The 13,343-nt window shown below is 34.8% G+C and overlaps 1 protein-coding gene across 1 annotated transcript in view; it reads right to left on the reverse strand.

Moving 5' to 3' along the window:
• LOC308561610 (cadherin-related family member 4-like) overlaps positions 1-13,343 on the reverse strand; it is a gene marked incomplete at both ends in the record, with an annotated part of 111,017 nt that overhangs the window by 69,420 nt on the left and 28,254 nt on the right. The window contains 2 exons of the mRNA XM_081146975.1: positions 439-551; positions 11,823-11,914. Coding sequence (XP_081003101.1) covers positions 439-551; positions 11,823-11,914 — 205 coding nt within the window. The remainder of the gene's footprint in view (positions 1-438; positions 552-11,822; positions 11,915-13,343) is intronic.

The following is a 13,343-nucleotide window of genomic DNA, read 5'->3' on the forward strand; positions in this document are numbered from 1 at the left end:
ATTCAGATAACAAAATACACATTTTTGCAATCACTTTTTTATTTCATATATATTTGGAAATATTTCTATATCAAGTACTTATTGCCTAAATTCTTTTTAATGGCTACATTGATTTTCCCATATAACTGTATCAATGTGCATTTTCTGCAATATTTTACTTATTACAGATAAACATCAGGAAAGTAGAAAATTTTGAATTCTTATTCCATCAAAAATGGACACTTTTCTGTGGTTTCAAGCACAAAATACAAATGAAGTTGATTTCTACTCTACATAGAAAGAGCAATACTTTAGGGCTTATAGAAGTTTGCTTCTAGGTCACTTTGAATATTTGTAAGAATATTGGCAATGGAGATATCTACTGCTTATTTACCCTATCATAAAAAATTTTAGTGGTTAAATGTTAGCATTCATATATTTAGATTACCCACTACTTACTTAAAAATAGGGCTCTCATCATTAACATTTCTGACATTTATAGTGATGGTGCCAGTACACGACTCCAGAGACAGATTCCCTCTATTTCTCACAGCCACCACGATCTGGAAACGCTAAAATAAATTAGAGAAGACAGAATATTTTTTGATTGCTTAAAATATGCAATTCCTCTTTACATTAAAAATGATTTAAAAATATAATTGAAAAAACTCTTTAAAAAGTTGCAAGCATAAGAATGTAGATTCATTCCCAAAACATCTTAAGGTCATTTGTTGAGAGGGATATGTATGTTTTGTACTCTTATACATATTTATGTTATTAATGCTACCTACCAATTGTTATGGAACTTTGACTATATTTTTAAACATTGGTTTTGGTGTGCTATATTTAAGGCAAAATAGCCAAATTAAATTTCTTGAAATACCTAACAAATAAGAGTAACTTAAGTTTCAGTGGTTAAGAAAAAAAATTATATAAAGCTAAACAACTCTCTTACTTTTGAAACTATTTTAAAAATCATGCATACTTTGGAAAACTCAAAGAAGTAGTAAAACTCCATTAAAAAAGTTAATATCCTAATGTGTAAATAAATAAGAAATGTTGTCTAATAAGGTAATAGCTAATAAGTTTGAGGAAGATAAAGAATGATTTTAATTTTTCTTTTATTAAATTTAATTCTATAAGTAATAATTATGTGTATAAACAAAAAAACTTCAAAGTACTTTTAATTCTATGAGATTGTACCTTATGGAGATTTCCATTTCAGGAATATTTTAAATAAATGATAAGAAACTGAAATTACAAGGAATATTTAACTAAAATGTATCTTAACGAAAAACATATTATAACTGAAGTAAATTATTACTCAGGAAAAAATATATAATCTGTTTTAAAGGCAAGGAAAAATAATGATTTAAAATGAAAAGTTTATTCTCAAATGTGTCAATTTTCCCCTTCTTTGACACAGTCTTAAAAAACTGGGATTCTCTATGATAGTGAAGCTGTTCTGAATTAGTCATTTTTTTGTTTGTTCATAAATTCTCAGTGTACCTATTAAACACCAAACATTGATATTTAAAATGAGCAGCACACAGTTTGTATATGACCTATATGGTTATGACAGCAAAGCATAAAAGCATGAGGGAGAATAATAACAGCTTTTCAGAAGAGACGACAAACAGTGGCAAGGTAGCATAGTTGTGAATAACCCACATTGAGGTTAGGCTGCTTTTATTGGAATCATGATTCATTTACTTGTCAGTTGGATAATCTTGGGTAAGTTATTTATTTGGACTTAGTGTCTTCATCTATAGAATGAATGTAATAATTGTATCTATTTCACAGAGTTTTCATAAGAATTAAGTTATTATTTGTACCTTACTAGTGCCTAAAATAATGTAAGTGCTTTGTTCCTTTAGAAAAAAAGTAAGATGAAAATAAATGTGTGGTGTCTTAGAAATCAGGTCAAGGGTGCCAACACAGCACTAGGCATACAGCAAATACTGAACAAACTGTTTTTGAAACAATGAAATATATTGATTCTTGATGTTTTAAGTTTTAACAAAGCACAGAGAACTTTGAAATAGGTAGATAGAGTTTATGCTTTCAATCAAGAAATATTTTGTGACAAGCTGTAGAGTGTGGAAAGCTTCAAACAGGGCACTCAAGGCCAGTCACAAACAGCATCTGACATTGGCCTACACCAGAGACCATCCAAAACACTGGGAGTCCTAGCAGATCAAACTAATACACAAAAACAAATCCAAAGAGGCAGCCAAAATGAGGAGACAAAAAACAAGCCCCAAATGAAAGAGCAAAAGAATTCTCCAGAAGAGTTAAATGAAATGAAGGTAAGCAATCTATCAAATATAGAGTTGAGAATACTGATCATAAGTATGCTCAACAGAATGAGAACATAAATGAAAAATATGAAGGAAATTAAGAATGACATAGCAGAAATAAAGAATACATTGGAAGGAATAAACAGCAGATTAGGGGAAGCTAAGGATTGCATTAGCAAATTAGAAGATAGGGTAGAAAAAATTAATCAGAGAACCAAAAAGAAATAAACAAAAAACAGGAGGACACCCAGCTGGGCATGGTTCAGCAGTTGAGCATCGACCTGGGATCCAGGAATTTACAGTTTGATTCCCAGTCAGGGCACATGCCCAGGTTGCAGGCTTGATCCCCACTGGGGGAAGTGCAGGAGGCAGCAGATCAATGACGACTCTCATCATTGATTTTTCTATCTCTCTCTCCCTCTCCCTTCTTCTCTCTGAAATCAATAAAAATATATATTTTTTTCATTTTTCTTAAAAAACACAAAAAAAACCCAGGACAGTTTAAGGAGCTGTGGGACAACATGAAATGTAACAATATTTGCAGCATAGGAATGCCAGAAGAGGTAGAAAGTAAGCAAGGGTTTGAGAACCTCTTTGAAGAAATAATGGCAGAAAACTTCCTGGTCAAGGAAAAAGTCATGTAAGTTCAGGAGGCACAGAGTCCCAAGTAAGAAAAACCCAAAGAGCCCCAAGCCCAGACACATCATAATTCAAATGCCAAAAATTCAAGACAAAGAGAGAATCTTAAAAGCAACAAGAGAAAAGCAATCTGTTACCTACAAAGGAGCTCCCATAAGGTTGTCAGCTGATTTCTCATCAGAAACTCTACAGGCCAGAGGTGAAAGGCATGAAGTATTCAAGGTAATGCAAAAAAAAAAAAAAAAAGACCTGAAATCAAGAATACTCTATACAGCAAGGCTATCATTCAAAAGAGATGATGAAATAAAGAGCTTCCCAGACAAAAAAAGGCTAAAGGATTTTATAACTACCAAACCAACATTGCAAGAAATGTTAAAGGGACTGCTGTAATAATAAGAAATAGAGAAACATAGGCATAAAGAATTAAAATGGCAATAGATAAGTACCTATCCATAATAAACTTAAGTATAAATGGATTAAATGCTCCAATCAAAAGACATAGGGTAGCTGAGTGGATAAGAAAGCAAGGCCCAAATATATGCTGTCTACAAGAGACCCACTTCAGAATAAAAGACTCACTCAGGCTGGGAAAAAAACAAAACAAAACAAAAACTACCAGAGGACTTTAAAAGAGAGATCAACAGCAATACAGTCCTAGTAGGGAACATATATGCTATCTACAAGAGACCCACCCACTTTACTGGATAGATCTTGCAGACAAAAAAATCAACAAGAAAGCAGTGATTCTAAATGACACACTACATCAGATGGATTTAATTTACATTTACAGAGCATTTCATCCCAATGCTGCAGAATTTGCATTCTACTCAAGTGCACATGAGACATTCTAAAAGATAGATCACATGTTAGGACACAAAACAAGTGTCTACTAGTTCAAGAAGATTGAAATCATTCAACTGTCTTCTCAGACATTTACACCATGGAGTACTATGCAGCTGTAAACAAGAAGGATCCCATCCCTTACCCTATGAGACAGCATGGTGGGACCTGGGAAGACTTATGTTAAGCTAAATAAGCCAGTCAGAGAAAAACAAGTATCATGTGATCTTACTCATATGTGGAATCTAATGAACAAAATAAACCCATAAGCAAGATAGATCCAGAGACCTAGAAGCATAAAACAGACTGAGGAATCTCAGAGGGAAGGCAGGGGTGGGTGGGGAGAGATTAACCTAAGAGTGTATATGCTTATATGCATAACCCATGGACACAGACAATATGTGGTGAAGGCCTAGGGGGAGGCATGTGGGGGGAAGGGATAAATGGGGGAAAGGGACATTTGTAAGACTTTCAGCAATTAAAAATAAATTTAAATAAATAAATAAATGAAAGAAATATTTATTGAGCACTAACTAGATGATGCCCTGTGCAGTTCTCAACAGACAAAAACTAAATTAGAAATAACTTTAACAGGGAGAAAATCACATTCTAATAGGAAAAAGACTGACATGTAAACCAAAAGAGGGTGAAGTTTTATCAAACGAAAGTTTGCTTTTATATCAGTTTGGTGAACAGAGTTAAATAATTTGTCATAATCCTTCTAGAATATATCTGAAATAAAATTTTTGGGTGGGGAAGAAGAGAGGGAGGGAGAGAGAGAGAAAGAGAGAGAGTGAGGCTCATTTGGTTAAAAAATAGCCCAGCCAGGAAATTAACACAAACTTTCCTTAGGCCAGTGATGTCCTGGCAGAGTCCAAACCCCTTTGGAGGTATAATTGCTCAACACTGTGCAAATATATAAACATGTAAAGTTGCTTTAAAGATGAGCTTGTCTATGGCAGGGGTCAAGAGTGAGGGTGGGAAATGAGGGAACAAACCACTTTGAGCTTTTGTCAGCAAAGGCAGGAGGAAACTGTCAGGGCTAGAGTCCCAAAATTAAATTAAAATATTAGCAAATTGAATATATTAACCTGTATTGAAAACTACCTTGTGGGGTAAGTTATATGACAGAAACACAAGGATGGTATAATAATAGAAAATGTGTTAAAGTAATTCAGAACTTTATTAGATTAAAAAAGACACTATCTAACTTTCTAAGCAGATGGAAGAAAACATAATAAAATTCAAATTTGTGATAAAAACTCTTAACTAGGAATAAAGAAAACTTGTGTTATTTAGTAAAGATTGCTCATCATAACCTTACAAGTAACATTCTCATTTGAAACATTTAAACAATAACTTTAAAATTCATGACAAGACAAGAATGTCTACTATTACCACATATAAGTAAATACTATTCTAAAAGTCCTCATCACAAAAATAGCCCTATAATATGAATAAAAAGTTATAAGAATTAGAGAGGAAGAAACAACTATCACTTTTCACAAGTATTTGATGAAGTTAATGAATAAAAAATGAAAGATGACCTAGGAATTATTATGAGGAGTTAGTCAAGTTGCTGTTTTCAAAATCAAGATAGAAAAATCAACACTTTCTTCTATAACCCTGAAGAACAATGAGAAAATGATTATTTAACAGCAAAATTCAAGTTGTCTAGGAATGCATACATATAATGCGTAAAAATGCCAAATTTTACGGAGAATAATACAAGGACTTAAACTTCTGAATAAATCCTTCAGGGTTATGGATAATAAAGATATAATTATCTTCAGTCTAATTCATAAATTCAATCCAATTAAAATCAAAATTTCAATGGGGCTTTTATATGAAAAGAACAAGTTCACTTTGTTTAGGAATGAGAAACAGCAAAGTTAATCATCTGAGAGATGACTCTACAGCACCTGAGTGAAGAGTAATATTATAAGATATTTGTCAATTGTCCTGGAGTGACAGTTGCTTTTCATTTTTTTTCCTAACTTTTACACAGTGAGAAAAAGTCCTGGTCAAAATATTTTCAGTATTTAAAGTTTTGTTCTAGGTAAGATGTTAATGATGATGATAATAATAATACTTGATAACTCTACAACTGGAAACTTTATGAATGTTGAAAAAAACTTTAAAACATTTGAAATTTTAGTGGTCTCATTTCCCAGAATGACTTTGTAGGGAAGGTGATTTTTTATTTTTATTTTTTATTAAGTTTCTTTATCTTTATTGTTGAAAATATTACAGATGTCTCCTTTTTATCCCCACTGATCTTCTCCACCCTGCATCCATCCTACCCCCAGGCTTTCCCCAGACCAATGTCTGTGTCCATGGGTTATGCTTATAAATATATAAGTTCTTTGATTAACCTTTCCCCACCCACCCCCCTCCCCATGTTCCCTCTGAGATCCCTCAGTCTGTTTCATGTTCTATGACTCTGGATCCACTTTATTCACCAGTTTATTTTGTTTATTATATTCCACATATAAGTGAGATCATGTGGTAAGTACATGTGATAAGATCTTTCTCTGCCTGGCTTATTTTGTTTAGCAAAATACTCTCAAAGTCCATCCATGCTGTCCCAAAGGGTACAATATCCTTATTCTTTACAGTTGTGTAGTATTCCATGGTGAAAATGTGCCACAGCTTTTTTATCCACTCATCTACTGATGGGCACTTGGTGCTGTTTCCATACCTTACCTATTGTAAATTACGCTGCTAGGAACATGTTTTTTTTTTTTTTTTTAACCTTTCTTTACCTCTCTTTTTCCCCAAGTATTTGCAAATTTGAAATTTGACCAGAACATTGCAGGGGATGGGAGGTGAGGAAAACAGGCCAGAGGCCAGATCTCTATATTCCAGTAAATTCAAGGAGAGCAGCAGTTCCCCAGACATGCCCATGAATGTAAAAAAGTGTAATTTTATTTAATTACATAGAATATTGTCTCAGTTCTATGCTTTTAAATATGTAGACAACACTTTCTTCAACTTTTATACAAACCTGAATAAGCAAACACAAAAACTGAAATAATATTTAAATAAATTTCAATGGAGAAAGTAAAATGAATCAAATAAGCTTTTAAATTGATTTTCTTAAAGTGAATTTCTGTTTAATCTATGGAAGTATGAAAATGCAGTTACATAAATTTGAAATTTTTTATTTCAATTTAAGTAAGTTTTAAAAATTTACTATTGAAAATATTAAAAATTGAGAAGAATTGAAAATATTAAAAATTGAGAAGAAACAATATGGTGGCGTAGGTAGCATCTGTACCCGCCGCCTCCCACAACCACATCAAAAATGCAACTAAAATACAGAACCACCATCACTCAGAGCCTCCTGAAATCTGGCTGCACAGAAGCCCCACAACCAGGGAACTGAAACAGCACCGAGACCGGTAGGAGGGGCGGAGATGTGGGTGGATCGGGGCTGAATCGGAGACACTGCCGAAGGCCCACACCCAGAGCTGCCTTTGAAACCCTGGAGGGAATCTTGGTGGCGGAGGTTTCCCGGAGGAGTGAGGGGTCCCAGCCCCACATCAGGCCTCCAGCGCAGGGCTCCCGGGCCGGGAAGAGAAATCCCCACAATTTTGGGCTGTAAAAACCAGCGGGGACTGTCGCTGAGGGTCCCAGAGGCTTTAGGAGTCCCAGGCTTTCCTCCTAAGGGGCCCGCACATGGACTCACTCAGACACTCTCCCTCTGAACCCAGCACCGGGCAGCAGCTTGAAAGAACCAGGGAGACTTGGGGAGGAATTAACCTGCCTGAAATCTGGGCGAGAGCTGGAGGGGCAGCATTTTCCCAGGCAGAAGAGCTGGTGGAGGTCATTGCTCCTTTGGTGAGCCTTCCCCGCACACAGCTGAGAGGCAGGTGCCATATTTGAATTGTCAGCACCTGACTCACACCTTTGGCCCTGCCCCCTGATTCCTGGACGCACCCCCCCTCCCCAACTGCAGGCTCATCCAGGCCATTTTCCAGGGGCTTTTCTGTGCAAGTGGCCTCTTAAACCTCATGCTTAGGACTTTCCTAAAAGCTCTCAAACAAGCAGCAGCATGCCCCATATGGCTTGATAAGTGGCCCCAGGCCTGGCACTAGAGGCAGCCTGCATTAGTTCATGGCTTGGCCTCTCCTGGCCACCTCCAAGTCCAGCACAAGTAGCAGCCAATACAGTTTGCTGAGTAGCTCATGCTGGGTGGCCCTGGGCAAGGCACTGGCACAGGCTTACTTTGCACCTCCCAGGAGGGCCCAGAGACAGTGAACCTGGTGGTGAGACTCAACCACACTGAATTACAACCCTAACACATCCACTAGTGACACACTCAAGGAGTGCACTTAGTGAACACCAAAGCTCCACTGAAGCAAATCCTGCTCCATAGGGGTGTCTCCAGCACAGCAGCTCTCTGGCTGTAGTTGCAGCTGGTCCTCACAGTTGATTAGCCTGGGGGTCAGTTCCTCCCAGTGATGCCAACAGCAACCAAGGCTCAACTACAATCGGACAGTGCACACAACCCACACAGGGGAGTGCCTGGAAGGCCCAGCTCAGGTGACTGAGGAGGCTGAGCCACTGGGCCCTACAGGACACCTACTACACAGAGCCACTCTACAAATTCCAGGAGACATAGCAGCTCTACCTAATACATAGAAACAAACACCTACAAGCAGCCAAAATGTCACAAAGGAAAGAACAGAAGAAATCTCTAGAAGAGGAACTAAATGAAATAAATACAAGCAAGCTAACAGATACAGAGTTCAGAATTTTCGTTGTAAGAATGCTCAAGCATATTAGTAAGAGTATTACAAAAACAACTGAGGAAATCGATGTCATAATAAAGTACCAATTTGAAATGAAGGCTACATGAACTGAAATAAAGAATAATTTACAGGGAATCAACAGTAGAGTAGAGGACGCTGAGAATCAAATCAGCAATTTGGAAATGAGAAAACAAAAGCCACCCAACCAGAAGAGCAAAAAGAAAAAGAATCCAGAAATATGAACATAGTATAAAGAGCCTCTGGGACAATTTCAAGAGGCCCAACATTTGTATTATTGCAGTGCCAGAAGGAGAAGAAAGAGAGCAAGAAATTGAAAATCTATTTGAAAAATTAATTACAGAAAACTTCCTGTACCTGGGGAAAAAATAGACTTACAAGTCCAGGAAGCACAGAGGGTTCCAAACAAGAGGAACCCAAAGAGGCCCACAGAAGACACATCATATTTAAAATGCCAAAGGTTAAAGACAAAGAGAATCTTCAAAGCAGCAAGAGGAAAGCAATTACTTACCTACAAGGGAGTCCCCATACGACTGTCAGCTGATTTCTCAACAGAAACTTTGCAGGCCAGAAGGGAGTGGCAAGAAATACTCAAAGTGATGAAAAACAAGGACCTACAACCAAGATTGCTCTACCCAGCAAACCTATCATTTAGAACTGAAGGTCAGATAAAGAGCTTCACAGATAAGAAAAAGCTAAAGGAGCTCATCACCACCAGACCAGCAGTACAGGAAATGTTGAAGAGTCTTCTTTAAGAAGAAGCTAATGAACAAAAGAGTCTGATGAACTAAAAAGATCCAGAGACATTGACCCATGCAACAGATGATCATATTTCAAAGGAAAGAGGGAAGGGGGGTGGAGGGTGGGATGAGATTAACCAAAGAAGTTATATGAATATATACAGAACTCATGGACAAAGTCAATAAGGAAGTGAAGGCCTGGGGAGAGGGTGGGAGTGAGGTGGAGGTGGTCAATTGGGGGGGGGGGGGGGAGAATGGAACACCTGTAATAGTTTCAACAATAAAGATAAATTTTTAAAAAAAGAAAATATTGAAAATTATCCTTATTGCAGAGTATTTAAGTATATTTATTATTTTAATGTTAAGATTTATATTTATTCTCACCTTAGGATTCCTTTCATAGTCCAAAAGAGGTTCTCTGGTTTTAGATATGACACCATTATATGAATCCAAAGCAAAGTAGTCAGTGGCATTAACTGAAGAATTTAATACTAAAAACTTAAAAATGCACATGCACACACACACAAAAAATGGTTAATACATTATTGAAAAAGCATGAATTTTAAACAGACAGTTTTGGTGCAATTATATGGCAAAACCTAACTATACAATATTAATTGTGTCAAGACAATGCCCATAAAATAAATGTTAAACTTTCTTTCAATTCCAGACTTCAAAAACAATCTGAAAATTCCTTCACAATTTTTAGTTTTATTTTTTCCAAAGATTTTTGTACTTAGGTATTAGAACAGTTTTGGTAAATAGCTATTATTGGGTTTATAATGAGTACTTTCCAGTGTTGCATTTATAGAGTTTCCTAATATATAAAAATGTCATTATATATATAAATATATAAAATATATATAAAATTTATATTTATATAAAATATATATAAAATATATAAATATATAAAATATATAAAAACATCATTTGTCTTTGTATACTCAGAAAGTGTACCTAAAGGAGGCACATGCACTGTATTTCCTGGAATAAGCCATTTGATCTCATATTGATTTTCTTTATGGCACAATTAAATATTGCTTTAGACAAAATTTGTTTTTAATGAGCATCAACATTATCATTATCACTCATGATTATAACTGGGCTCAGGTTCAAGATGAACATTAAAAATTGTGAGAAGGATTTAGTAAAGACATTATATATTTTAAATTTACATCCAAAGAAAATTATAAAACCTGGGAGATGCAGTATGCAGTGCCATTTCCCCAAAAAATCACAACCATTTTGATGGGCATATTAACTGATTTTCCTTTGTCTGTAAGTGAACAAGCAAAGCTGGCTTATGTTACACCAAAATCCATTAAATGTTCTCATGGGAAAATCTCATTTCCTTTCTTTCTCCCCTTATTATTATAGCTTTGGATTTGTAAAAAATTACTGTTTTCCAAGACTTTCTTTGGTTTTTATTTCCCAATGACTTCTACAAAAAAACCAAGATATTATAATTTTTAGTTACAGAGAATATACACACACCATAATTAATAATTACATAGATACCAATTCTTCACACATATGCATATATTCTAGTTTAAACCCCCACCCACCTAAACACACATGTCCAAGTCCTGACCCCTATCAGTCCTCATGCATCACACACCCACATATATGGAGCTTCTGAATCTGGTAAGCCAGAAATTATACTCTCCTGTGTTGTCTTCTGTCCTCAGTATTCACACAAGTAAAAAAAAAAAAAGTAAGAAAAGAAACTGGAACTTCTGATCAATGCCTAATTATAATCAGGTCACCAGAAAAGTTGTATACCAACTAAATTCTCCAAGCCCCCTAAATGTTCATTTCAACCATATTCTCCAAGTGATGCTTATGAACCAGTTGTTAGAGTATGGACAAAGGGGGAAAAAAACAAAAACCTTAGGTTACTTAAAGAGATTTAAACTAAGGATCACAAAATTTAGGGAAGAATATTCCAATGCATTAGTATGATTTTTAATATATTGTGTAATCAAGAAATCAATTTTTTCTTACACTATAATAACAATATAGGTCATATGTACATTATAAAAATTTCTGAGAGAATCTAGTGTCATGAATTATCTTATATTTATTTCTTCTTCTTTACCCCCTCTTAATCTGAAACTATTTTGTCTTCCATTACTTATTAATTTGCTATTGTTTATTAATAATTGCTGAAACCAGAAATATTATGAAGATATACTTTATTCAAATTGTGTGTATAATAAAGAAAATATTCCTGATCTGGGATGAATAGAAGACAATAAAACATGAAAGGATATTCTCTCAGCTGTGTAATTGTCATCAGATAAATGCAAATAAATGTGAGCTCTAGTTTTTAATGTGCTTTTAGATCATTTCAGAAAGTCTATTTCTTTCACTTTAAAGACTATGTTACTGTATTCAAAGATTTGAATTTCTTTTTTCATATCAATGACTACTATGAGATATAAAGAAAAATTCAAAGCCTGATGAAATAATTTTTTGCTCATTGAAAATTTGAACACTCTTTTTTAAATCAAAGTTGGGAAAAAAATAGATGACAATAAAACACGTACTTCCAGTTCTTGTCCTGGATCTGGATCTCTTGCAAGAATCATATATATAAAAGCAGATGCGGGGATGTTTTCAAAAACAGATACTGAAACACCTATACAATTACATAAACCATGAACAATAATTTAAATTCAAAATTCTTCCACTACCTCTGGTCATGCTGTATTTCCCCCATAGCAGTTTTTAAAATTATACTAATTTCAGAAAAAAAGATGAAAAATAATTATTCCCATTAACATCCATTTTAAGAGAGCCAAAATAACATTAGTTTCATATTTGTACATTTACATTTGGGACTAATGAATAGAATGGGATATAATTGCTCAGTGTCTGGCACAGTCAATGGTCATTATGATATGATTTCAACTTTGATTTCTTAGATAATTGAAGCTTTTTATCTCTTTCTATAATAATGCACAAAAAATAGAGCAATAAGGATTAAGTACATTTTTAATCTTAGAGTAGTTCTGAGGATTAAACAAAATGTTAATCATAACACATCTCACAAGTGCTCAATAAATATTACTTTCCTTTCTTCAACTAATAATTACTCCTTCCTTCCTTTCAACATTACTAAATGTGATTCTGTCTTACCTCAAAGTCAAAAACACAAGTGCACACACATTTAAAGCATAGGTAGTTTTTTTCATCTGCTAAGTGATTTAACAAATTATACTTGTATTCCTGATTTCTGTGCTCTTGAATCTTGGATCCCATGTCCAGGAAACACTGTATTATAATTGAGATTAGGAAGTCCTGCAAAAGCCTCATGCTTTCTTTATTTCTAAGAATGTATGAAACAACTTTTATGTGAATGGATTTGCTTATTTTGAACCTTTGTTTCAACCTGAACATGTGTAAACAGATTCGCTAATTTAGTGGTTTGCTCTAGTTGGTTAAGGCAATTGGATAATTTAACACAGTAAGTGAACTGAATATATATGTGTCAAATCACCCACCTGAAAATTGTGTCAATACCCTCTTTTGGGTAGCCTAACAGACACCCGCAGAGTTATTCTATTTTTCAAAGAAAGTATTATCTTTTCTGCTACTCCTGTCTCAAGGACCATAAGCCTACAAGATGAAGAGAAGGACATCTTGTTCTAAATGCTGCCTAAGGAGCTCATGCTGGTTCAGTCAAGTCTGTGATAGAAATCAGGTCAGAATGACCTCCCTGGGATCCATGTGTAGCTTTTTAAAACTTTCTATAATTTGGAGGAGACCAAAAGGAAATTACAAAGAACATCAGTTAAATTGTCTCAAAGTGATCCAAAAATAATGTTTTCATAAGTACCAAACCTATAAGCTTTTTTTTTTTATTATTGTCAAGGCCTACCTAGGAGATTTTTATTTCTTAAGTTTAGCCTCTGTGCACAGGTTTCTTTTAACACAAATTTTTATTTTAGATAGAGTTTTTGCTACATATAGTAAAAGTATGTTTTGGTTCAAAGTAAGAAGTGTGTGTGTGTGTGTGTGCATGTGTACATGCATGAGCTCACGAGCTCAAATATGTGTTTTGAAAC

The sequence above is a fragment of the Miniopterus schreibersii genome (genome assembly GCF_964146895.1).
Source record: "Miniopterus schreibersii genome assembly, chromosome: 9".
NCBI classification, from domain to species: Eukaryota; Metazoa; Chordata; class Mammalia; order Chiroptera; family Miniopteridae; genus Miniopterus; species Miniopterus schreibersii.